The 25,937-nt window shown below is 46.0% G+C and overlaps 2 protein-coding genes and 1 non-coding gene across 3 annotated transcripts in view; 2 read left to right on the top strand and 1 right to left on the bottom strand.

The window, feature by feature from the left end:
• The window catches only part of LOC119433584 (uncharacterized), a 34,415-nt gene extending 19,902 nt beyond the window's left edge, over window positions 1-14,513 (top strand). The window contains exons 10-23 of the mRNA XM_049658576.1: window positions 112-333; window positions 2,835-2,947; window positions 4,448-4,652; window positions 5,643-5,741; window positions 5,828-5,905; window positions 8,307-8,410; window positions 8,913-8,971; window positions 9,520-9,571; window positions 9,674-9,741; window positions 10,557-10,687; window positions 11,251-11,301; window positions 11,919-12,020; window positions 13,425-13,489; window positions 14,217-14,513. Coding sequence (XP_049514533.1) covers window positions 112-333; window positions 2,835-2,947; window positions 4,448-4,652; window positions 5,643-5,741; window positions 5,828-5,905; window positions 8,307-8,410; window positions 8,913-8,971; window positions 9,520-9,571; window positions 9,674-9,741; window positions 10,557-10,687; window positions 11,251-11,301; window positions 11,919-12,020; window positions 13,425-13,489; window positions 14,217-14,325 — 1,458 coding nt within the window. The 3' untranslated portion in view covers window positions 14,326-14,513. The remainder of the gene's footprint in view (window positions 1-111; window positions 334-2,834; window positions 2,948-4,447; window positions 4,653-5,642; window positions 5,742-5,827; window positions 5,906-8,306; window positions 8,411-8,912; window positions 8,972-9,519; window positions 9,572-9,673; window positions 9,742-10,556; window positions 10,688-11,250; window positions 11,302-11,918; window positions 12,021-13,424; window positions 13,490-14,216) is intronic.
• A 1,288-nt stretch (window positions 14,514-15,801) lies between these two features.
• Window positions 15,802-24,994, bottom strand: LOC119433585 (uncharacterized). Its single transcript, XM_037700841.2, has 4 exons — window positions 24,700-24,994; window positions 23,522-23,553; window positions 18,470-18,712; window positions 15,802-16,476 (listed from the first exon to the last, which is right to left on the bottom strand). The coding sequence occupies exons 1-4, from the start codon at window positions 24,701-24,703 to the stop codon at window positions 16,372-16,374; spliced, it is 384 nt and encodes a 127-aa protein (XP_037556769.1). The 5' UTR covers window positions 24,704-24,994; the 3' UTR covers window positions 15,802-16,371.
• An 870-nt stretch (window positions 24,995-25,864) lies between these two features.
• On the top strand, window positions 25,865-25,937 carry Trnar-acg (transfer RNA arginine (anticodon ACG)). Its single transcript has one exon. It is a non-coding gene; the product is annotated as a tRNA-Arg (tRNA).

The raw sequence follows: 25,937 nt of genomic DNA, 5'->3' as shown, positions 1-25,937 counted from the left end.
GTATCTTCTTTGCGCAGCAGTGCCTTTCGAAAAACGTAAGGCCCGTGTCTTTTTTTTTTTTTTTTCATCCCATTCCAACCCGATCCCGCCACATTGTTACCTCCGTCGCAGATTGGCCATCCCGAACTGCTGCTGCCTTCGCGGGTGGGCAACCGGTCGGTGAAGTGGTACTACGGCGCCGTGATGCACGCGCTGTCTCCGTTCCGCGAGCGCCTCGTCACCCCGGTGCTCGCCGTCGAAGTGTCCGCATTCGAGAGCCGCCTGGCCAACATGCTGCGCCCCCAGCCCAGGATGGCCGTCAAGAAGCTCGCCGAACACCCAGAACTGACCGAGGCGAGTGCCATTTCCATTCCCATTTTTTTTTCTCCCCAGACCCATGGATGGACGGCCAGAGTTACGTGGTGCTATTGTGGACATTATGAAGTTCGCCATCTGCCTGTCGGCTCTGATTGGTTCTCACGACGACGCTTAACGGAAGCGTTGGATCGATCTAGAGTGTTAATATTAAGGTGACAGCCTTACATGGCTCATGGGTCGAACATTTGACCGTCCGGAAAATTCAATGGCACCAAAATTCAGTGGCGCGAAAATTGGGGCTCGTACCCGCGGGTGGGAGTCGGGCCCACGACCTTTGGTGCTAATTACGGCACAGTTAAGACACGGGTAATTAATACAGAGTTAAGGCACTCGAACCCACGACCTTTTGTGGAAGTCGAACTATCGACCTTTGGTGAGAATCGAATCCACGACATTTGGTGCTAATTAAGGCGAAGTTTATGTTCTGAACATAGAGTTAATTAAAACACTCAAGCCCACCACCTTTGGTGAGAGTCGAATTCACAACCTTCGGTGCTGATTACAGCGAAGTTAATGAAGGCACAGTTAATTAAGGTTGAGTTAATTAGGGCACTCGAACCCAAGACATTTGGTGGGAGAAAACAAGTAATAGGAAGTAACAAGGAATGAGAATGTCACGTAATTTAATTAATGTCACGTGAACGCGCAGGCTTTCGCCTTCATCCTCTTTGGCGTATGCTAAAGTTACTGTCAACTTTTTTTTTTTCATTTGAGAAACCTCGCAGGTTTCTTTTTGTGCCAAAGAATGAGTTCGGCAAATCAGTTCTGCGGAAACCCATGCGGCTTTGTAGTACGATTCTATAAGCATAATAAAATAAATCTGGCCAAGCACCATTTATTTCATGATAAAATGCAATGTGCAATGCAACCCCTGCATTATTGATGATTGTCTAAAACCTACCAATTAATGAGTCATGTCACATCATAGGAGCAGGTACAGCATGCATTTTCGCAATGGCGTTGCCTATATTTTCGTGGGTTTACGTTACTTTTAGGGGTGTGCGAATATCAAATTTTTCGAATACGAATCGAATGCGAATACTTAGCTTCGAATATCGAATCGAATATCGAATAATGATATGCACATGCGTTTATTAACAAGTTGGGTTAATATGTTATATCGGGACACTGCAATTACATTGTCGATGTTAAAAAACTAGTAAGCCGCTTTACTAAAACTTTATGTATTTGGCTCATGTTAACTTGGACAATGTATTAATTCCAACTAGCTGTCTTCGCCAGCCTGTGCTTTATTATATCGCATCAAATGGCCGTAATCTCGGAGGAATTTGACCCTGGGCCAGTGGTCACTCATCGCACTTGCTGTCAAGCAATAAGTTCAGAATTGGGAATTGGGGGAGGGGGTGGAAGGCACTCTTGTTGTCCGCCATTGAATTTTGCTGCCATTGAATTCTCCGGACGGTCAAATTTTCGACCCATGAGATATCTAAGGCTTTCGCCATAATATAACACTCCAGCCCGTGCCCCTTGCTAGTGAGAGGCTGGCTTTCCCGCAAAAGTTTCGACGTTGAGTGGCTAAGTGTGCTTTACAAGCGAAATTTAGTTCAGCACGAAATCTCCCCAATATTCTTAGATTAGATATAAACAAATGCTTATAACCGTGTTTGCTCCCGTGCAGCCAGCAATATATTCGATTTAATTTGAATATTCGTATCCAACCGAATAATCGAACATTTTCGAATATCTATTTTTCGAATCGAATACGATATTAAAAATATGACTGCATTCGGAAATCGTTAAATTATTCCGGCCGAGTGGTGGCGTATGATCGACGTGACTCACGGGGCCGTCTCCTTGATGGCCCTGTGCTGAATTTTGGGATTTCGTGCTGCTAACTAAATTTCGCCTGTAAAGCACACTTAGCCACTAAATGTCTAAACTTTTGCGAGGAAAGCCAGCCTCTCACTAGCAAGGGGTATGGGCTGGAGTGTTATATTAAGGCGAATGCGATATTAAAAGTAATATTCGAACTTTTTGATATTCGCACACCCCTAGTTATCTTTTTCTTACGGAAGCTCTTCTGTCGACAAATGTGACGCTTTGGACAGCTTGAGGAGCACTAAGCTGACACTTTAGCTTGTCTTGATATATGCTAGCATTGATGTGTGGTGTTTAATGGCGCAAGGGCCAGGATATGACCAGAGAGTGCCGTGACACGTGATGTGTCAATGCATTTTGAATGAAGTGGAAAATGTAGTGTGTTACATGGCTGTAAAAACGCCTAAAATATCTCGCAGTAAATGGCGTAAAATATGTAGCTATTAAAGTAATGGCAATGATTAGTGTGCGCTGTGACAAATAGAATTTCATTAAGAATAGATTATGCAATAAAACATAATAGGTGGCAGTAGCAACAGTGCTCCAAAAGGGCGCTTAAAGGCAAGGGCTGATAGGCACGTGCTACATACATTTTTGCATTCAGTTCACCTTTAAAGCCCACCGTTCTCTTCCTGCAGTTTCTTAGCATGGCCCTCGAGAACATCACCCACGTGACCAAGTACACCGAGTTCCTGGTCAAGGACGTCGAGTTTGTCAACGAGCTCGTCACCGCCATCAAGGAGACTGCCCCGTGAGTCACGCCGATCATACGCCACCACTCGGCCGGAATAATTTAACGATTTCCGAATGCAGTCATTTAAACAAATTTTTTTTTTGCGCGCTAAGCGCGAGTATCTTGCCTGTGTTATTACCACAATCGGCCTCTTCGGAGCAGTCGGTAAGAATGGAATGGTGGCGAAGGAATCGTTGCACTGTGCTGGTTCTGTGGCTCATGCCTAGGCGAGAGCTGTCCCAGCTAGCAACGTTACCGACTGTTATACGGTAATTGTGCCGGAGAGTCAGCCCCAGAAGCAACCCCTCCTGGTGGCATAGTAGCGGCATCAATGGCGTTATGACTCGTAACTCCAGTACTGCAGGTGATCAGTCGTTGCAGGTATCTGGCCAAGCGACCACGTGTCTGCGAGCCCTTCCCCTGGTCTGCAGATTGCGAAACTGCTGTGTCATGGTGACAGAGCATAGCTCCGCGTTCGTGAATAGCCACATTCGCCCTGTGCTGGCACTCTAGCGCGCCATGAACTAAGCCCCCGCTGACTGCGAACGCAGTGTGGAAAGTTCCAGCCTATGTACACGCATTAAACGTGTTTGTCGCTTTGCCGGGATAAGGACACACACGCGGAGAGCCGAGAAGCTAGCGACACCTGGAGAAAGTGCTTTTGAAGCGTCTTGCTTTCTTTAGAAAATAACCGCGATTTTTTGTTAGTGTCTAACCGTTTTCGTGGGCTGATCTCGGAGATAGGGATGTCTAACACAGCGGTAAAAACCGCACGGCGCTAAGGAATCGCCGTGTGGTGGTACCAGCTGTATACCAGCACCGCTTCCAGCGGTACCGATGGGAGCGTTCTTGCATTCTTCCTTCGTCACAGCTACTGTTTCGAAATGTTTTGAAAGGCGGTCGCAAACGTTGCGCGGCGTTCCGAACTAGTCCTTGGTGAAATGGCGCTGGAAGCAACCGGTTGGCTCCCGCGTACGGATAAGGCACGGTGGTAAGGAGAGCGCCACCCATAACACTTAGTGCCGACATAGTACCACAAATAACCACCTTCCAAAGCTTACTAAAGGCATTCTTGGATAAAAAACTGCGTTGATTCTTCATTTGTTTTTGTTTATACGTATGAGGTTTTTATTGCAATGTATTTTGCTTGTGTAATGAGCTATCCTTGATGTAACCTTCATAGATCTGCTTTTTCTCACGTTCTCCTCAACTTATCTATAATAGTTGAATAAATCTAGGCGTTGCTATCAGCGTGGCTACCTCCCTCTACCTGACGATAACAGATTACATCTGGCTGGGCTACAGTTGGTGAATCTTTCGTTAAGACACTCGCTTCGCAATTTAACACTACAGGTACAGACACGCACATGGGACGATTGCAGCTATATATATCTCGCTATCACAGTATAGCACGACAAACTATACTCTTAAACGACTAGACTGTTTAATTACGGAGGGTACAAAGAATCTCGCATTCACGTATGCACTACCCGGCGTCACGTGACCGGGGGCTCGCAGGCACATCGTGCTCAACTACTTGGGCTTCCGGGAAGTGGTGGTGGCGTCGCCTTTCCTGCCTTCCAAGCTGCAGGCCCTGAGCGCGCTGGGCAGGTCACCGGCCCTGCGCAAGGAGATCTGCCTGAGCGCGATCGCAGAGTCGCTCCCGGTCATGACCCTCTACGCCGGATTCAACGCCTTCAGGCAGGGACTGCACGACTTCAAGGTCCGTGCCACGCGCTCCTTGTTACTTGGGATTGCGTCGGGGCTGGTTGGAATAGCATTGTTGGGGAGGTAGCGCTGAAAAGGCTTACGGTGCACATATTAGGAACATGGACGAGAAAGCGCTTCTACAATGTGGTTTATTTTATGAAATCGCAAAATAAACTAGTTATCAGGACCGCTTTCTCGTTCATGTTCGTGATCATATTGTATGTTTCGTAAACCTTCGCAGCGCTGTTTTCCAATAACTGCTTTTACTGACTTTATCAATTTTGAGTTAAACTACCTGGAATCGTATGCTGGAATTCCTGCCCCTGCACTGCTCAGTCATATTGGCTGAAGCTCCAGAAGCGGAGAAGCTCGTTTCAACTGCGATGGTAATTGCGAGATGGTGGGTCCGCAGTCACAGAACGTGACCTAAATGTAAATTATTCAATGTTAGCTACCTATTGAGTATTAGTGAATAGATTAACTAATACGTGATTATTTCACATCTTGTCATGCGCCCGTCACTAGCAATGCGTCGCCGAAAATGACGACGTCGTCACGGCAGTGTCATAAAAAATCTGGTATTGCATATTATAATGTGTTAGATTCTGGTATTACAGCATTCTGACAACTTGGCATTAAAGGTTGACATTTGAGCGATAGAAGGAAACGGAACTTTCATTGAGGAGACATGTAGCTTCTACTGATCACCTGATTTGCTGTACTGCTGCTCAATACTGTACGTGCTGGACCGAAGTGTGTAAACGTGTCCTTGTTTTAGGCGTGATTGTGGGCTATATCCTAGGTCGAAAGCCAGCCTAGGTCGTGGTTATATAGAATAACGTCTCAATTTGGCCTAGGATAGTACTTTTTTGTTCATTATTGACCTTTCTTTCTTATTTTCCTTCCTGATCGAGTTCCAATTACGGTTGACGTCAGAATACAGATTGGCTGGTTATACGCGGCGAGTATGATTTAGACGGTTGTTTATCGCTTCTTTGATCAGGCTGCAAACGTCACTGGAGCCACAAAAGACACTGTGTCGTCCTTCGTGAAGAAAATAAGCTGGATGGATGACGCGACGAAGGCCAAGGTCTCAAAGAAGGTAAGGAACAAAATTTTCGACTTAAGTAAATTTGGACAGGGCTGCAACTACGTGAGGCTTTAACGTACCGCTGTTTTGCATTCCAGATGCTGAGTAGCCATGTAAGAACCTTCCATCCTGGCTGGATAACGGACAAGTTCAAGGTTTTCGCCCAACACGAAAACGTAAGTGCGTTGGTTAATCATAAGTTCGGGCGCCGTTATTCGCAATTAGAACTGTCCTCGCGACAGTAATGAGCGTTTACTATTACCCAAATGAACTTGTAGATGAGCGAATGGCTAGTTTCTGTAGTCCTTTGAATTTAGGTAAATTCATAGGGAGCCTTATAATTTGCGAAGATTTTAATTTCAAATGAAACACTGAAGTTGACGTAAGCTATTCCGGCCCTTTACATAAAATTGTCGTTGTTAGTTCGTGCTGCGTCGTAAAGGTAGGGGTGTGGCGGCGAGTATTAGAAAATTTGAATACGAATCGAATAAACTTTTCTGTTCGATTCGCACTTTTTTCGAGGATTCGCTTTTGTTTCTGTCTTCATATTTGTTTCTGTTCGAACAACAACAGGACTACTTCGAATGATTCTGGTGTAGAAAAGCCGCTGTTATTCCGCAGGTTCCTGAGCGAACACATTGGGCTAATCACTTCTACTCAGTAATTTAGTAATTGATAATTTCGTAATTCAATAAGGATGCCTCGCTTTTAGGCAGCAATGTATATTTTTAGGCCAGTGTCAGCATTCATACTCCCCTTTAAAGTGTGCGTAGCTGTAGTAATCACACTTATTTCTTTCAACGAACACGTGGATCTGATGGCGTGCTGTTCGTTTGTCTCACTACTGTAATTTTTCCCGGTGCACCCGGCGGCCGCATTTCGACGGAGGCGAAATGCAAGACCGCCCGTGTACTTGCCTTGTAGTGCATGTTAAAGAACCCCAGGCGGTCAAAATTGGTCAAGTCCAATCCGCACCCCTCCACTACGGCGTGCCTCATAATCAGAACTGGTTTTGGCACGTAAAACTCATGAAAGAAGAAGCACCAGATAATTGAATGCAGTCGTTACTCTTGCAAGCTTCTCGGTTGACCGGACGCCCAGTTGCGAATGACATTACATGGATTCATCTAATCATTTAGATTAAGCCTTCTTTTATCTTAACCAAACGGACTCCGCGCGCACTTTACATTTCATTTTGTTTGGAAATGAGAATTTGATATTGGATTTGATATCTGGCGTTCGTTCCTATCGAATTCATTTCGTATTCTATTCGATTCGCAAATTTCACCATTCGAACATTTCAAGAGCAAATGCGGCGGGGTTGAGATCTTTATAGGAACTAAGACGTCCTGTGACGACGCTCCAACGCGGTCATTGTTTGTGTCAGAGTTCTTTTGACTACTTGTCGAAATATGTGGATGGACGTTTGGCTCCTAACGTATATAGTGTCAATCTGTTCTCCCTTTAACGATTAAATTTTGTATCCATCACCCTGTGAAAGATTAAAAAAAAGTTTATCCGTAGAAAGTAATGCCTAGTTTGCATGCGCGAAGTTTGTGAATGTCCTAAATAATGTGCGCAGCGGCATTGTTTTTCTCTCGCCACCGCGCAGCAACTGCTGCTTCTGTATCGTTGTGCAAGTCAAGATCGGTTGAGGTTCGGCGTTTGTCATGTGTATCTCGCTGTGTTCCGTCTAGATTTGCACAGTTAAACCACGTTCTATAATACGACTGTTTTGATTCATTTTGAGCCTTACTTTGGAATTGTTTGACTCAAATTGTTGTCCCAATGCGCTGTTTGTCCCCGAAGACGGTATAGCACAGTTCATAATGTTCCGTTTTTTTTTTTTCAAAGCTGTTCCTAATGTCACAAACGGGTGAACTCGTAGAGTGTCGCCTTTATGGCGCTGCGTGCAATGTTTGGAAATTACGCTATAGCTGTGTAAAAATTTGTCCTTTATGTTGGCCACTAAATTTGCGCATTAAGCGACGCCATGAGAAATAATGTCCAAGAATGTTGTTTTGACAGTGCGTGACCTTTCAATTCATTGCGTTGTATACCAGAGAGAACACATGCACTAGATTGCGATGTGCTAATAAAGACCATGTCGTGTTAGGATGAATATGAGATAGGCGCTGCTATAGGTGACACGTACCCATAGAAGTTGGCCAAATGGCCATAGACGCAAAGGTATAAGCGTCTTTTAAACAGCGTGAAACTTAAGTATGCTCATTCAGTCGCGTTTTGTTAGTGGCATTTATCACCTTGGCATTGTTTGAAGATATTTCTTTCTAAATTTATTAGTGTTTCATGGATTCTTGGGCCGATTGGTTCCATAGGCCACGTTTACAGTAAACGCCCTTATCACGCTGATGATTTTCAATTTGTAGACACGGCAAATGTGGCCATGCCTCCAGATAGAGAATCACCGACGTTAAGGCACGGTTGTAGTGGTGATTGACTCACTGAGTGCACTAAAGTCAGCTTTTTGGACCCACATGACATTGCGTTTTGCGGAACCTTAAAAATTGGAGGATTTCGGAGTTTAAAGAATGGCGTCTGTTTTTCTTTGATCAGGTGCCGATGGTGACTGAAAACGAGGGTCTCCGTTCGTACGCGACCATTCGGAAGGCGCTCTTCGAGAACACGTTGAAAACAGAAGCAGCCCACATCGACGAAAGGTAAGGCTGGGCTGCCATTGTGATAATAAAATGTAATAATATAATAAAGATGTTTCAACTAGAATATTTGTACTTGCATATTTACTCCAAAACAAATAAGAGTATGTTGTTCAGCAGTTGGTCTATAAGCAAAACGGGAGCAATTCAATCCTAAAATCATCATCACCATCTTCATTGTCTAACTGTTCTTTTGTTACGGTTACCTTTTTTTTTACCTCGTCTAGTAGTGCTGGGATTTGTGTTCTGTGAAAACCAATCACGTTTGCGAAACCTCACCCTTAGTAATGGCAGCGCGAACTGCTTCGCACTACCACTGGCGGCGCACAATTCCTGGAGTTACAAAACGACATCTTGCTCAATTTATATCTGTTTTACCCCTTAGCAGAAGTTTGGGTAGCTAAAATATAGGTGATTCAGTAAGATTGTGCAGCTTCAGGACAAATGAGTAACAGAGCATTTACTTTGCTGAGCTGATGGACTACAAAGCTTTCTTGACTTCCAGGTGGCTGGGCACCATCCTTGACCCGGAGTGTTCCTCTGACGCCCAAGGAACAAACATCTGTGAGTTCACGTATAAACTCTTCGTTCTTTCTTAGCCAAGGAGCTTATAAACTTTTGGAGTGCTAATGACGTCCCGAAAGTGAAGCCGGGCTGCCACCATCTTAGGAGGGGCGTGATTACACATTAGCTTATAGTGAAGAAAAAGAAGCTCCTTACTCTCATTCCCCACTATTTAAAATAGCCAATTTTGCCCTACCGATACTTGCTCGATGTGTATCTTTGTGTTAACGGTTTTAGGATGGAGCCTGGGCGTATTTTATTAGCGATCCCGTCAATACTCAGCCGAAGGTATACTTTCACCGTGAACAACCAGCTGTTTTCTAATTAGCCTATAACTTAAGTTAACAAAGCGAAGTCACTTTATCTGTAAGTATGCTCCAGCCGACAAAGCTGTATTTCAGAGGTATAGCAGGAGAAAGTGCTGGCTTCACGTGAACTCTGATAAGAAGCTGCAGGAGCTTCCACTCAGGAGCTTCCCGAACCACTGAAGTTTTTTTAAACCTCCTTAATTTTAGAGCTAATGGTTGACAATTGTTTTGCTTTCGCAGATGCTCCGGTATCCTTCTGGAACGTCTCGTATCCGTCTCACGACAACTTCCTGTGCGTATCTTTGCGTTGTGCAACATAGTTTATACGATAATTAATTTACCTGCTGTATTTCTTTAATGTAACTAAGGTGTTAAATTCCGTTCCGTGTTGTAGGATGATGCACATGCCGGACACTCTGCCCAAGATCTCTCGTTGCTTGGTGGCTCAGCTTCTGCGAGAAGGTATGGGCTTGACTTGATTGAAGGGTTTACCTTAATTTACCTGAAATTTTACCTGAATGGAACATCGAAGACAAACGTTGAATCATATTAGATCGGTATGTCAATAGTTAAAAACTTCTTTTTTCCTTTCACTGTTGCAAAAAAGTGATCGATTATAAGCGGAGGAAAGGAAAACCAAACTTACCTTCGAATTTTGCGCCCTATTTAGAGTTATCAGGGACGTCAGTGTGACTCCACGAATTTGATGGCATTTTTGAGCACTTGGGTCAGCTCTTTATGCAGAAGGCGTCGACAGAAGTTGCTGTGTCGAGTTGTTGCTTTTCGTCATTCATTCATTCATTCATTCATTCATTCATTCATTCATTCATTCATTCATTCATTCATTCATTCATTCATTCATTCATTGTAAAGCTAGCACCGAGTGGAGGCTGTCAATATCTGAGAGAAAGACCTGTTGCGATCATCGCGCGCTACTGCAGATTCACTGCACTGCAGGGTTGTTATTGCTCTGGTAAAAAAAAAAAAAAAAAAGAACGGGACAGGAACAGTAAAATGACGGAGAGAGGGGATAGCAGAGATGTAACAGAAGGGAGCCATTTACCAATATGTAAAAGAGCGGCGTAGACAGCCATTGCCGGATGACTTTAAAAAAAATCATTTGAATCTTTTGCACGGGAGTTACGATAGTCTCTGCAAATAAACGAAGTAGAGCGCGTGCACTCTTGTCGTTTCTCCTCCCTGTGCTGTACGCAGAGGCGCATTCAATACGCTTCAAGTTCGTTAACTACTTTTACACTGTTCTCCCACTGCGACAGGGGCCGGCGACCATGCGAGCCCTTACTCGCAGCCCACGTGGTCAGACGCCACCAAGAAGCACTTCAGGAACATGCGCCAGTGTTTCACCAAGCAGCTCTCCGAGACCGCCAGCCAGAACGCTTCGAAGACGGTATCGTATCCGATTATCATAGTAATCGTCTGTGACGCGTATTGCTCACTGGTTTCGCAGTAATGCGGCGCCTTCGACCAGTCGTTTTGTAGTGATCTCTGAAGTGCTCCCAAGGGCTTTTTATCTATTTACACACTATCTTTCTTTATCTTATCTTTCTTCCAAGACATGGCGTGAGCAGGTGCATAATGAAATATCATGTACAAGGTTAAATAACTGAAATAAGTACAACGAAATAGCAACAAGAGCAACACTTACGCAGAACGTAGCACATATGGCTATTATCAAAGTATCCGTTTACTAAAATTCAAGTTACAGAGAAAAAAAAAATAACGCGACAAAACAGCAACACAGCAATACTCGCACATAAATATGGCTAGGTATCATAACGCTTCATTTAGCAGGTTGCACAGTGTTGTTGCTCTGAGGGGGGGGGGGGATGCAGGCGGGATATAAACAGTACAATGTCTAAAGGGTTAGTGCGTCGCGCATGACGGGCAGCGTGAGTGATCAGAGTGATAGGCGCTTGAATTTGACGTCTTTGTCTTTTTTGCAACACGCAGGAGCTCCTTTCAGTGGTAGCAGACGCCGCTGCAATCAGCCCAAGCTTCAAGGTATTTCAGTCCGAGCACTGCCGGGGGGGAGGGGGAGGGGGGTTCCTGGGCGAACTATACCAACGCCTCCTAGACAGCAGACCTGTGCACTCAGAGCTCGGCGTGACGAAAGCGGTGACGTCAAAATCACCACCGCTTACTCGGGAGCGTCCCTATTAGATTATATGGCAGTCGGGCAAGGAAACATGACGTCATGGATCGAAGTGCACAGGCCCTGTGGTATCTAGGAGGCGTTGACTGTATCCACTGGAAAGATTTGCGAAATTTTGTCTGAGCGCTAACACGTTGTGCCTAGAAATTTTTGGTCCAATGCGCACTTAGCCGTGCGGCTATGACACAGCGGGCCGGATGTCCATATTCGTAAAAGGATCCTACATTAGAATCGTTCGTAAGATAAAATTTCAGCCAATCCCGATGCCTGACATTAACCGACCAGTGGCAAAGCGCACTATTTCTAGAACGTAAATCTTTGAGAATTCGACCCCAGAATTCCAGGCTTTTAAGGCTTAATTGGGCAACCAACACGATAGAAAAAGTTTTCTTTGCCGTTTCCATGCTCCGAAAACAGTTGCGGTTTGGAGTACGTTTCATAACGCCCCACTGTTCTCTTGCGACAGATCTACAAGCACTTTGTCAACCAGAAGAACATCGACGGCAAGAGCTTCGAGAAGGCCTTCAACATGAATGTCGACCAGTTCTTCTTCGTTTCCTACGCATCGGTGAGTGGCGCCGGAGTTGCGTTGGGTGCGCTTCTGGGATGCAGTTGCGATCAGAGGTGCGGGAGAGACGGGTGGAATGAGCTGAAGGAAACTGTGGCCTCAGAGATCACAATGACAAGGCGCGATGATCTCGGAGGCAATGTAAAACCTGCAGCGCCTCCCCCTGAGCCATATCGCCTGCCCTCACCACCGCACCCCTTTAGGAGAACGATGTTGACAGATCAGCACGTCTTTCGCTCATATTACTTGACTTTTTGGCGCGAACACATATTTTGTGTCGGGCAGAAAAAAACTGTTAATGTGTGGGGGCGCTCAAAAATAAATTGACGAGACTTCGTCTCCAGTGAGAGATTGACTATTTCTAAGCTAATTCTAAAGAACGAGATAAGTCGTACACATGCAGTTACATTGCGCAATAAATAACCACATTAGTTGTTTGAAGGAACGAATGAATGGAGAAATATAAAGTTATTGTTCACCCAATAGCATGACGACATTGTGACGTGCCGTTAATGGAATAATTGGAGTGAAAGAAATCTACGGTTTCTTGTGCCATGACATGCCAGTATCAGCAGCATATTGCAGATGCGTAGTGTTCACGAAATCTACGGGGTGGTAATTGTAAAGTTTTCTTACGTAATTAAAAAAAAAATCTCCTGTGGCAGATAGCATATTTCTTGTCCTTGAGCTGGATTACTCGAAGGGGTGGACATTACCAGCACGAGAAATCGAAACACATATTCTACGAATTAACAAAAATTGTTACCGGTTACTTTGCAAGACGTATCCACTTAAATTGAATCTCCTGGATGACACCAGTTTTGAGATGTTCCCCAAAGTGTGGCACGGAACACATGGGCGTTCCAAGTTACTTTTGTGCTTCAATGCATAAAAGGGCATTTGTTAAATAAGTAGGTGGAACAACAGTGCATATTATAGCGAGTTTGACAAACCTCACCGGCTACAAATCGTAAATTACAATATGTGCAGTAAAGTAACTAATTGAGAAGTTAATTAGTGAATATTTGTTAATTAATCCAACTGGAGGACTAGAATTGTTACCTGCACCAAGCGATTTTTAAAAATCCCGTAACACTTTCAAATGATCGCCCCGTACAACATTGCGGTTTAGTATCATAAATTTTATACATATTTAACGTCGATGCCACCTGTAATTCATGAGAAGTATCAATCTCAACTTCTCATCTCAACTTCTCATCTCAACTCAATTTATTGATGTCTGCATCACGGAAAAGCGAGACAGTCAGTGAACAAAACAGGAATAGATGCTGGTGTCCGTGGCAACACAAGTTTGCTTAAATGGATTCGAATTTGCCGCTATGTGGCGCATACATTAGTTTCCTGTCTAATTAAACGATTTAATTTCTTTCCTCTCTGGTGCAGAGCTACTGCGGGAGCTCTCCGCCTGTGAAGCCTTCCCACCATAGCGAGGTGACCAACCGTGACAGGCACGTGATCTGTTTAATGTCTTCTTTTCTCTGCACAATCTCTTTCAGTGAAGCATGCGTGCGTGTCGTGGGACAGTAATCCCTAAAGAACGAGGAATCGCCTTGCCTAAAAGCTTTTAGCGAAACCCTTAGAATGGATTGTCTGTGAATTCTAAGTTTAAATCATAGTTCACCTAGCGGAAAGCATGGCACTAGCGTGTGTGCGGGTTTTCGCAGTTATACTTGAACGAGCATGAGAATCACGGGAAGATCGCTTATACCGACTCGTCCTGGCTTTTGGCATTGTCTTGATAATCTTGTAATGAAACGAGACCGACAATATGTATCGAAACAGTACATGTTAGGCCCTCTATACAAACGTATCGCACAAATTAAAGCAAAGTGAAGTTGCAAGGTTAACTCGTAAACTGTGTTATTCTCGCTGCACCATCATGCCCAAGCATAACGGCGCAAATGATTATTTATAGCCAAGTATCGCTTCTGTCCCGCGTACATGTGGTTTCTTTGCCACGCGCCTTCTAACGCTAAAGTCGCTTTGGGCACTGCATAACCAGCTGGTTCTGAACAGTAATACCATTTTCGTGTGTGCCTACTTTACGTTTTCGTGTGTAATGGTATTGTCCAAGGACGGAGACCAGCGATCGCGTGGATTACAACAAGAACAACGAAAAACGTGGTTTTTACTTTGCGGCCCCGTTCAAAAGAGGTTCCCTTCGCCGGCGCACAGGGTGAACACTGCACTGAAGAACAGCCCCGAGTTCCACGCCGCCTTCCGGTGCCCTGCGAAGCGCGCCATGAACCCCGCTCACCGCTGCCAGCTGTGGCACACATCGTGAACACCACGACCGCCACTTTCTTCCGCATCCGAACCGCCAACAGACGCACGAGAGAAAGCCGGGATTCGAAGCGAAATCTCCAAAAGAAGTTTTGTTTTTTCTGAACTGGGACCCATTGTGCCTGGACATCAACAAAAAGTGCCGTGTCGACAAAGTGTTCTGTTATATAAATTTTTTTTTCAGATGCCGGCCGCAACCCTGTCTCGCAACCGACTTGTTCTTTGTTGCGTTGTTGCAAATTTTGCTGTATGTTCAGACAAGGCCTAAGAAATAGCAGGACGAAAGAACTTAATGCTAATTGTACACAAAAATCCCGCATACATGAGCGCGAGAACAGCTCCACTCGAGTTAAGAGCCATTGAATGCGATAGCATTTAATGACCCTGCATTTTTCTTACGTAACTGCACATGCGCAGGCCGGGCGCTGAAACGTGATTGAGGCACGCCGTACGTAGTGGGGATTTCCGATTAACTTAGGCCACCTGGGATTCCTTAATGCGAGTTCAATGCACGGTAGGTAGGCGTTTTTGCATTTCCCCCATATCGAAATGCGGCCGCCGCGGCCGGGATTTAATCCCGTGTCCCTGGCTTAGCAGCGCAACGCCAAAGCCAGTATACGCCACCACAGCGAGTAAATACAAGCCATTCAAAGCGGCGCACAGGGTGAATATTGGTCTTTGATGTGGCTCTACATTTCCTACATTTCTACAATCGCGCATGCACCAGACAAGCTCTGAAAGTAAAGAAGGAAGTGGGTGAACTGATACAATCTTAGAGGATGCTTAAACTTCGCCTTTAAGAGTGGAACGCGGTAGGATTCTAGGATCCCTTCCCGGCAACTGCAGCTTATGTGACCGTAAGGTTTACCGGGAAACGCTGGCGGCGAACGCTATGCACGACGGCGAGCTGTCTAGTAGAAACGCGGCCTCTTGCGTGCTCCGATCCCGAAGGTAGTGCACAGCCGCGCCAAGAAATGACATTTCCAGGTTTGTTATTGTTTCGCAGTTTTAATATTTCGGTCTGAGAAGAGCGAGAGAAAACATTTATTTGAACCATCGAGGTCGAGTGGGCGGTGTCCTCATTCCAGGACTCCACTGTCCATGGCAGCTCGACGAACTTCCTGGACGAGTGCTGCTTGGCCCACCAGGGTATCGGCTGTCCAATGACGCGCTCCCACCGCTCAAATGGCGTGCTAGGCGCCTTTAATGTTGAGATGTCATCTTGTCTTCCTAGTTGTCCTCGTCAGGTTTGTGGTCTAGCAGCTTTGTGATCCGCTACTGCTGCTTCCTCACTAACTCTAACAACCTTGGCTTTATTTAGACTTGAAGTTTGCGTTGAATTGGCGTGCTTCCTCCCCCCCCCCCTTTTTTTTTTGATGATTAAGCAGCTTTTCACCATTAGCTTTACAGGAAGGAGTGTGCTCTTGCGTTGACTTTTGCCGTTCTTGAAGCGATACGAAAACACGAAACACGAAACTTTTAGAAATAGCGTTTTTATTGTGAAATAGCCATTTGATTCCGAACTGCTCTGATTGGAACTGTAGATTCTGACGTCCTTATGTCGAACCTCTATGCGCAGCCCTCGTAGTGCACCGAAGATGTCATACTAGGGCTCCCTTAGTTAGTTCCAGTGGAAATAATAAGCGTTGTTTCGTCCTGCACCTCCCTGTGTATAGGCGCGTTTACTTCTAGTCCTGCGAAACGACTCACTAGGCTTGTGCAGAATTTCATATTACCTATACTGAACTTGATGCGCGCTGACATTTTGGCCAAGTAAGAACCCCGTTTCCTAGTCTGGCGAGTGCCAGTCATAACTGATACTGAAAGCTGTCCGTACAACAGCATCACCTCAATATTTAGTGAAGACGGGAACTGCTCGTCAACAAGCACACTGACCATAATGTAAATTAATACAAAATAAAAACAAGTTGGTTATTTTCAACGTCTCCCGCGCTGAAAACAGCCCATAAAACGCTCTCAACATATTCAAAATAGCTGCCATTGAAGCGTTCCGCCGGTTCCATTTGGCTCCCGGTTTTGACGGCGCTCAGTTCTTGGGGACCTTGAAGGACTTGCTCTTCTTGGAAGGCTTAGCCGTAGTAGCTGGCTCCGTGGTAGTCGTGTCGGTTTCGTTGGGAGGGTTGATCCGGAGCTGTGAACGAGAAAAAGAATTGCGCTCTGGCCACATACCGTGACACCCGAAAAAGCTGAGGTATTGCTAACTTTATTTTGAGCTACCTGATGCCACATCTAGCACAAAAAACCTTTCCTATACCGAGAAGAAGCCGCCGTGGCGACAACTACAAACTAGTTCATTCCCCTGTCTCTCTACCCGTCACTACTTCCTCTCCACGCAATGTATGTGTCTTCCTAGTGTCGCTTCTGTGGAGCAAAGCCCACGGTATATCGCTGCACCTTGGAATGCTTCCACCACGAGGACAAGCACCCCCCAATGTCTTCACCCTCAGCTTCCACCTGTAAGACTGCGCTGACCAGCTCGGACCCGCAGGAGCAGCGACAGCTGATCCAGCGAGTCCGAGCGTTGAAGGAAAATGTTGGTCTTGGATGCGACATTCTTACAAATAAAACTGCGTCGAACTTCAGACTGTAGAAAATGATGGCGGAAAGAGCAGTGTTGAGAATACAGGAACGACGCAAGACACAGTCACACAGCTGACGTCATCCAACGACGAGCCAGAATAAATCCAGCTGTGCAACTGGGTTTTAGGAAACTATATTTTCGATTTCATGAAACCAAACTGACTTTGACGAAATTTTCAAGGACAATTACGGAACGTAAGGCGGACGGACGGATCCGAGGATGGTAGCCACAACAACCATACGGTGGCAACTTTGTCACCGTATGGCCTGCGCTGAAATGCGTACCACGTCTTCGAAACGTACACACTTGTACTAAAGTTTGTTTATTTTGATTTCCTGAAACGATATCGTGTACGGTGCGAACGACACCAAACAAAACATATGTCAGAAAAGGTAACACGCCGATGTATAAGCACGATGACATCGCGTGTTCATCTGCAGACAGACTTTGAAACTGCCTCCTGAAATTGTTCACGTCCAGCTCCTAATTTATTCGGAAATTCAGTCCTGCCTTCATGATGCCATGCAGTTGAAGCTTCAAAATTTGTTGCCCAGATATACGGTGGAGGAAGACATAGTCAAAACGAATCATTTTATCTTCACCGGTTTGCTAAAATACAAGAAATGCGCCTTGCGCCGTGAGCCAGGTACGTGCCGATTCGTGTATACTTTACGCCAGGATTAATTTACATCGAGATCAGTTAAGCAAAGCTGGCTAAGTTTTGCGCCAGTTTTTCCATGAGGCGCCTCATAATGACATACTGCCGCGACGTTTCATCTTTCTCTCTCTTGTCTGCCAATTTTAGCGGGCTGTATTTAGACGGAGAAGCCTTCGGGGCTCCCTGTTTGCAAACAGCTTGCTATCTTTCTCCTTCCGGCCGCGTTATCGCGGTCGTCTCGGTTCCGCTTCTGCAAGATGTGCTCTTTATGATTTTTTTTTTTTTTTTTTTTTTTTTTGTAGCGCTGTTGTTGGAAGAGTCTCTAGATTGCGTGAGATGCATGTACAGCAAGCTGTCGAATTGCCACCCGCTGACCTGTTAAACGCGATAACGTCTTAAGGGGGTCTGATCACTGGCCGGTGTTTCTTTCTCTCCCCCCCCCCCCCCCCCCCCAACGAACACCGAACGTGCTCGCAATTGATGTCGTAGCCGACTTGTTGAAGCTCTAGAGTTGTATTTCAATTCACTGCCCCACTAGGTTCGTCAGGATAAACAGTTTCGTTGTTCAGCGTCTTGTCTTCCGCGTGGCGGCCTATTATAATACAGTCGAACCCGGATATATTGAATCTGAAGGGGGTCACAAAAAAGTTCGATATATAGGTAATTCGATATATAAAATAAAAATTCTATACAAAAGTTTTCAAGGGGATTTTACTGCTCTTCGTTATACGAAATATTTCGTTATATGTGGGTTCGGTATATCCGGGTTCGATTGTATATACGTGCCGCCAACTGCACGTGACACCAGAAAGGGGACGTATAGCTCATGCAAGATGCATGTCTTTGATTCAGTTGTGACGCAAGAAGCGATGGAGGGACGCTCACCAGGATGCGCTGCTTTTCGGCGCATGCGTACTCGGACTCATCGACGTCGTTGTAGCAGTCGGACTTGTAGCCCTTGGGCAGGCCCTTGCCCTCGAACTCGCACAGCTTCTCGACGGGTCTCGCCTTGACGATCATCTTGTCCAGGGCGCGCGGCTTCTCTTGCGGGCAGTAGAACACCTTGGGCGTGCTGGCGTCGAACACGATGCTCTTGCGCATCATGTCGCCCAGCGCCACGCATGCCACCTGCGTATACGCGTGGGGCGTCACGTGAAGCGGGAAACCTGGCCGGATCTGTTACAGCATGGCCTCTGAGCTCAGAGCTTATGCTGTATACATGGCCTCCGAGATCTAGCAGCGCCAAATCTCAGAGGTCATGTATACAGCATGATCTCAGAGCTCAGAGGCCATGCTGTAAGTGGCCTCTGAGATTTGGCGCTGCTGGATCTCGGAGGCCATGGTTAGAACATTAGCTTCCTAGAACCCTCGCCTTGCGATCAAATTATGGTTAGGACATGGATGGTTAGTACAGTAGCGCCACAGCCGCTGCTTAGCAAATGCAACAGAAGCTGCCACACATTGTGACACGTATATATTTTTTCGGCGCCAAACCAGTTAGTAGCAGGTATCCACTCTGTTGTATTCGTATTTCTCTGTCCCATACTTAGCGGAGACGTCACTAACGCTTGACAATGGGCGCGGCTGTCTAGGATTTCTGTTTTTGATCCGAAAGAGCGATGAAATGAGGGTCCCAGCCTTCCTGCAGCGGTGAAATAATCTGACGATTTCTGAGCACTCTGTAGGGACTTATTTAGGAGGCTACATGTAGCGTCAGGTCTCCACCAAAGTTACGTAATCGTACTCCGGCACCAGGGTGTTATTTATTTCTTTTTTTTTTCTTGAACTAGCACTGAGGCTTCTTGAGACTTTGCCGTACTTGACGATCGAAAAAAATCAGTAGATATATTTCCGCGAATACAAGCCAATTGGGAAATAGCTTCGCACAACGGCTAAACAATTATCTTAAAGCAGACTCCTAAAGCAGAAGTCGTGATGTATCCATGCCAATTGGCGCGAGTGACAGTGCGATTGAATGATTTTATTCTCTCTTGGGAAGTCCTTTGTTAGCCTTCGTATGTGCTCACGCCCGAGAAAAAATAAATAAAAGAACAAATAAGACACCCGGAGGACTGTAAGCAGATCGCCGTCAGCTGTCGTCATATGTAGCAGGTATTCCTCTATAAACACACATACCGCACGAGTTACTCGCATTTCGCTCGTTCGTTCGGTGAGATGTTCATTCCTTCACCCGTTCCTTTAACAATTCACAAGCAACTTCAATCTTTTTCACTCGCGCTATGGGGAATCAGTGCTGCTACGGCAACTTCAAGTGTACAACTAAAGTATGCTGAGGACGTCCGGTATGGAGGCCACGAAAACGGCACGACATTTTGAACGATAACAGACGCGCCGCCTGTATCATCGTTTGCTTTAACCCAATGTGTTCAGTCACGCGCTGTTCATGTCCAAGCGCGTAGCGAAAAGGCATGCGCTCCTGCTATGTAGCACACCGGTGCTCGGTTAGGCCAGAAGCTGGAAACATGCAGTACTTTAAGATGAGCGATGAATTTGCTGCCGCGACATCACAGCATGCGCTGCTGGGCCGGCATTTTGCAGCGATGCCTTATGCTTTATTCTATACTAGTCTTAACGTCCACCGCTCACGGGCGGCTGATCCCGTTGATAACGTGAGCGGACCGTCGCTCTGACCAGTGACCAAGCGCGAAAAGGCATTAGCATCGGAAAGGCATGGCTACAAAATACCGGCCCTGGAAGCTGTCTCCTCCGCTCACTATAGCATAGAGAAAGAAATTCCTTTCTTTGTGGCTGTAGGCCGTCTTTTAAACGGATCGCTTAATCAGTACGCAGGCAATTGTCACGTGGCTGAGCTGCAACCAGTCGTGCCGCAAGCAGCTCGTCCGTGGCTTTCTTCCGTGGGGCGTGACTCGGCGGCACTGTGCCACGTCATGCTCGTCCGCCGATTGAACCGGCGATCCCGTAGTGTGAACAAAGCTTTAGCAACACCTTCTATAGATAAAACTGAAAAAAAAAAAATGCCTGCTTGCTTTCCGCGTGACGTCACGCGCGTCTCTTTTCGTATAGTCCGCCGGCAGTAGGCGACGAGCCGCCGGCTTGTGAGCGCGTGTTTTTGTGATCGTGGCATGTCGTGCTACCTCGGCGCTCGGCGTGTGCGCTGGATGTTGCGGTCACTGTGTGCTCGTGCTACTGATTTGTGAAACGTGAGAGAGACCACTGGTCATGCCATTTAAGTGTTGTGTGCAAGGGTTCTGTGCAAGGCTTAAGCTACCCCAACGAGCCGCAGTTGCCCTTGTTCTCCTTCTCGAAGGAAGAAAGCCGCCGTCATAAGTTGTTACCGGCGATACCGAGGAAGGAATAAGAAGTCATGCTTCACAGGTAGGTGAAGTTATTTCTGACGACTCTTCGATAAGTGAAGATCCAATTACATTGGAAAAAGAAATATTATGCATGCCGCTGTACGCGAACCGCACCCCCACCTTTTCTCGACAGCGTTTCTCTCGCAAGTTTCTCAAATAAATAAATAAATAAATAAATAAATAAATAAATAAATAAATAAATAAATAAATAAATAAATAAAGAGTGGTGTTTCTCTTTGTTCCATCTTTCTGACCACTGCCTGAACGCAGCGTTCCAAAAGATGCGCTACCAAGAACTATGCATTGTTTGGTCGAGCGTCGGAAGTGTACTACCGTTTGAAATGAATATGTTGTTTGTGTTCAGCTGAATGTATTTATCTTTCTATAATTAGATCGTGGTTTTGCCATGTAAAATCCAATATTTGTAATTTTTTTAAAAATTTCTTTGTCGTAGAACAACCAACGCTATCGCATTACAAATGTCAGGAAACAATTACCCGATTATAATAAGCATTGTATAGGCATTTGTAGCGTGTCATGTGCACTCACAAATACGTTCTTTATCCTATATTCTTAGTGGCAGCGTAGCCAAGATTCAAAAGTTCGATACGCCCGTTGTATCTCTTTCTTTTTTTCTTTTATTTAATCGCGTGTAAGTTCCCAACATCCGCTCGTGAAAACAATGACGTAGAATGCCACATGTAAACTCGGATATTTTGGTACTTTGTTTTCAATGGGATGCAATTCTACGATAAAAAAGAGAAAAATGCATTGAACAAAGTTCTTTCGTAAAGCGAAACAAATAAAGCCACGCATTAGCATGTTAGATTAACATCTATGCCTAGAGCCATTCATTCAAATCGTGAGAACAATTCGGAGGGGCTTACTCATATACTCGAGCGGATAATGCACATAGAACGTGTGCTGCGTGCGTCATCACTTAACTTAGTCGGCTGTTCTTGCAACTTAACCTATTTGAACCTATCAGCTTGGCGTATCTGTTTGGCTCGCCGCTACATTTAGTGGAACACCTTTCTGCCCGAAATGCTGCAAGATTGAATCATCCAACGAATATTTGTTGAAATTGCCTTAGGATCCACGTAAAGGAGAGAAAAGAAAAAAAAAAAGGGGGGGGGGGGAGAAGGTAGTCGATGTAGGCAGCGATAAATCTAAGTATCCGGTATTGCTTCACTGACTGGAATTTAAAAACGATGCATGTTCAGCCTTATCGTCGGCGTTTTAGTATGCTTGACGTGCATTAGATACAGCTTATTTCTGGCATCTATTGCATAAACTGCTTTTAAGAAAACAGTTATCCATTTTGCATTTCTCGTGGCGGTCCCACACCCTCCTTGAAGCGACCGGGCGCTCTGCCCACGCGGATCTTGGCAGTAGTCCACTGAGCCACGGCACGCCATCACGTTTCTCAACAACGAATTGCTGTTTTCCAGGACGGTCGACAGCCAAATGCGGCCGCGGCTTCCTTCAGCTGGTTTTTGTCGCTTGCCCAAGACAGCGATGAGAGCAGTCTTCGACATTGCGCTTCTCTTTGGCGATTTCTTGCGCTTGTGCCATTTTAAGCACCACATATCAATCAACCAATATTGTGCTTAAATTTAGCGGCTTTCCTTTCACAGAAGAGTCGTCTTAACAGAAAAACGGAATTTTAATTATCAGATTTATACACGTAAAAAACGCCCACAGAGAGACGGCACAGAAGGAGCCAGCTGGCAACTATACCACGAGTGGGGACACAACGCCTGCCAGCTCTAGAAGAAGTACACAGAAAACAGAAAGTAGGGCAGAGATGAAGACGGAGAGGACATTTTCAGTGAAGAATAGGAGAGATTAAAAAAGGGTGGATATATACAAAAATGGACGGTTTCTCCCGCAGGCGAAGCATTGAGTGTGATAGCAAGGTTCTTTAGCGTTGCCCTCGAGCTCCTCGAACGGTGTTCTAAACAATACAAGGAACTGACGTGGCTCAGCAGAAACAGCGCCGTGGCAGATAACCTGCAGGCTTCTACCAACGCTGGCGCGATGATGAACGCCGGCGGCGACGTTAAGGGCGTCGCCGCCGGCGTGGTGCACAAGATGAGACCGACGGTTTTGAGACCGACGGCAAACCGTCGGCGTTTGTCAGCGTCCAGTGAAATTCTTGACGTTTACCGCTCAGATAAATGTATGCACTGCGAGGTGATATGCACAGCTGCTCAGGAACGTCGTTTTTGCAGCAAAACGCGCTGCGTGTCTCCGGAGTGAAAACCTCCAAGCGCAGGCCGCGCATGAATCGTCGATGCCAGAACAGCACGACGACGACGACGGCGCGATCGTGCCTTGAGCGTCTTTTTTATTAGCTATCACAGTAAACAAAAAAAAAAAAAAATGAAATTGGCCGACCGTATAACAACACGCTAACGAGACACGCATCTGCGTCTCAGACATCAGTACGGCCCTCGACGTCCAGCAGATGCCATGGTCCACAAGTTAACACGAGGTTAGACCGCATCGCTGATTCGTGTTTTGATTTCGAATGACAATTAGTGCAAGAAATAGTGACCGAGCACTTTGTTCAATATCACCAGGATGCAGTACTCACCATTGATAGGGTGGCTATCACCAGGAGTTTATCTGAGACAGAGAAACAAGGTAAAAAGAGAAAGCTGAGTATGGACAACACTTTAACGACAAGCACATTAACAAAACTCTTACGATTACATCTTACACCTGCAAAACATTTCTCCAGATATGAGAAACGCAGTATAAGCTCCGGATTGATATTGGTCTGAAGTTCCATAACTTGCGTTGAATTTACAGCTTTAGGTCGTTTACGCGGTTCGCGATCCGATGCAGCTCTACCGGGATTCGAACCTACGCTTTCGGGGTCGGTATAGGAGAAAGCCAGAGCCGCTGCGCAAACGGCGAATACTGCGAGGATTGGCTCGATTGAGTCAAAGCTGGGCCATTAGTTTTTCTTTTTGCTTTATTAGAGCACGCCCGAACCAGTTCAGTGTCTATTTGTCACTTCACGTATACCTCTCAAGTCAAAAGGAGCCTGAAGCATCACGTAATTACACGCTTTGATCGTGCCTGTAGCGTCGAATTGTGTCAAGGCCACGTCGAATATTTGTCTAGCGTAACGAGCGGCGTTACAAACGCAACGTTACGATTGACCTATTCCGAACGGTTCATTCTAACATTTGCGAAGTGCTAATTTTTTATGTCCATTGTCGTAGACACTAAGCCACACTTCGCAAAGAGTTTACGCAGTAATTGAACAGGTACATTCACGTATCGTCTGCTGCACAAGGTGCTGGCAGCCAGCATCGCAAGTAGCCCAGTGCAGCCAGGTGTACCTACGCACAACTCAGTGGCGAATGCTGCTTTAATGTCATTTTTGTTTTGCCTATGAACATTCAAACATTCGCCCAGAATTAGCTTGGCAAGAACGTGTTGCCTTTAGGCCTATGTTACGGTATCGTAATCCCGCGCGTAAGGCGCAGTCCTCCCTCAAGAACACACGAAGTACACTACTGAAGGCGCTGGATCATATTGTGAGCTACGTTTAGCGCAGATTCCATCTAGAAATCATGTCGGAGAGGCAAGTTTCATTCGCTTGTCTTGAACCTATAGTGACGACGTCTATAACAAACGCTCGAACGACAAGGAGCTTCGACGTTATTGACAAGCACAGTGTGCGGAGTGACTTTCAACAGGTCATCTCGTGGGTACAACTTCTATCGCGCACTCTGATTACTGAAGAACGTTTTCACTCACTCATCTTGGATCCTGGGGCAGACGTCGTTATCAATCACTTACAGAAGACGAGCTCTTCGCAGCGGTACGCAGCTCTGTATGGACGCGGGCAACAATCCGAAAAAGGCTTTGCGCTGGCCGCGGGTGACGTGTGTTGTGGTGGGGGGCCGACAAACGGCTGGCCCGTCCCGCCTGGATGGCCGTCTCACCCGCGTTGAGGGAGGTCAGCCTCCTTGCCCGAAACCTGTTTCGGAGTCGGGGGAGGTCCTCGCGGAATGCCCGTGCAGCAGGAAACGAAGAGTTGCGCGAGATGCCGTGCGAAGTCGCTTGCATGCAGGTTTTGCTCCATGGGGGCCGTGCGAGTCAGTCGCTCGCTGCCTATTCGCGCGGACTTCCTGGCGTTGGCTACGTTCGCGGTCGCGCACAGCACGCTGCGCGGAACGTGATCGCATCTTTGCCTCGCCGTCGTGGCATCTCGTCTCGTCGTCGGGCGGACAAGAAGGTTCAAGTGCAACAACCAGTTTTGTTTTGTTGTCGCTTTGCGCGGTTCGTTGTGCATTTGCTTTGCTTATTTAAGTTGTTTCTGTTTTCAGTCTGTCCGTGTATAAGCGGAAGACAGCGAGCCGTCTCGTAATCTTCTTGTTTCCGTACGGGACGTCACTTGTCAGATGGGATCTGCCCCCTTTCGTAGCGGATGGATGTGCGGTGGCTTTTCAGTCGCCCCCAGTGTATCGAATGAAGAGGATAAGGACGTATAAAAAAACCAAATATAGCATAAAAGTATATGATCATCATCATCATCATCGGTGGCATATAGTACATGTCTTGCGGTCCGGCACATTCATAGAGAGATTAACTCTAGCAATGTGTGTCAGCATTGAAGGACTCGTACTCCAGTAATACAAATAAAAAAAATAGAAAAACTAATACTTATTTTTAGAGTAAAACTCATAAGCAAATATATAATTAAAAAAAATTATTGTGCGCAAATAAACAAGGACGAAGAAAAGGAGCAACACAAGGACGAGTGCTTTGTCCTTGTTTATTTGCGCGCAATAAGTTTTCAAAATGAATATGTGTGAACTAAGCCGACTGGCAATTATTCTGAAAAAAAAAAAAAATGAAATCGCACTTTTGATTTACTTTCCAATCGGTATATAGCACTATGGGCGACCTACTGCCACGTGGGCCTGTGGCGCAACGGATAACGCGTCTGACTACGGATCAGAAGATTCCAGGTTCGAATCCTGGCAGGCTCG

Source organism: Dermacentor silvarum, chromosome 11, assembly GCF_013339745.2.
Source record: "Dermacentor silvarum isolate Dsil-2018 chromosome 11, BIME_Dsil_1.4, whole genome shotgun sequence".
Classification (NCBI taxonomy): domain Eukaryota; kingdom Metazoa; phylum Arthropoda; class Arachnida; order Ixodida; family Ixodidae; genus Dermacentor; species Dermacentor silvarum.
This window is presented reverse-complemented; position numbering and strand designations above follow the sequence as displayed.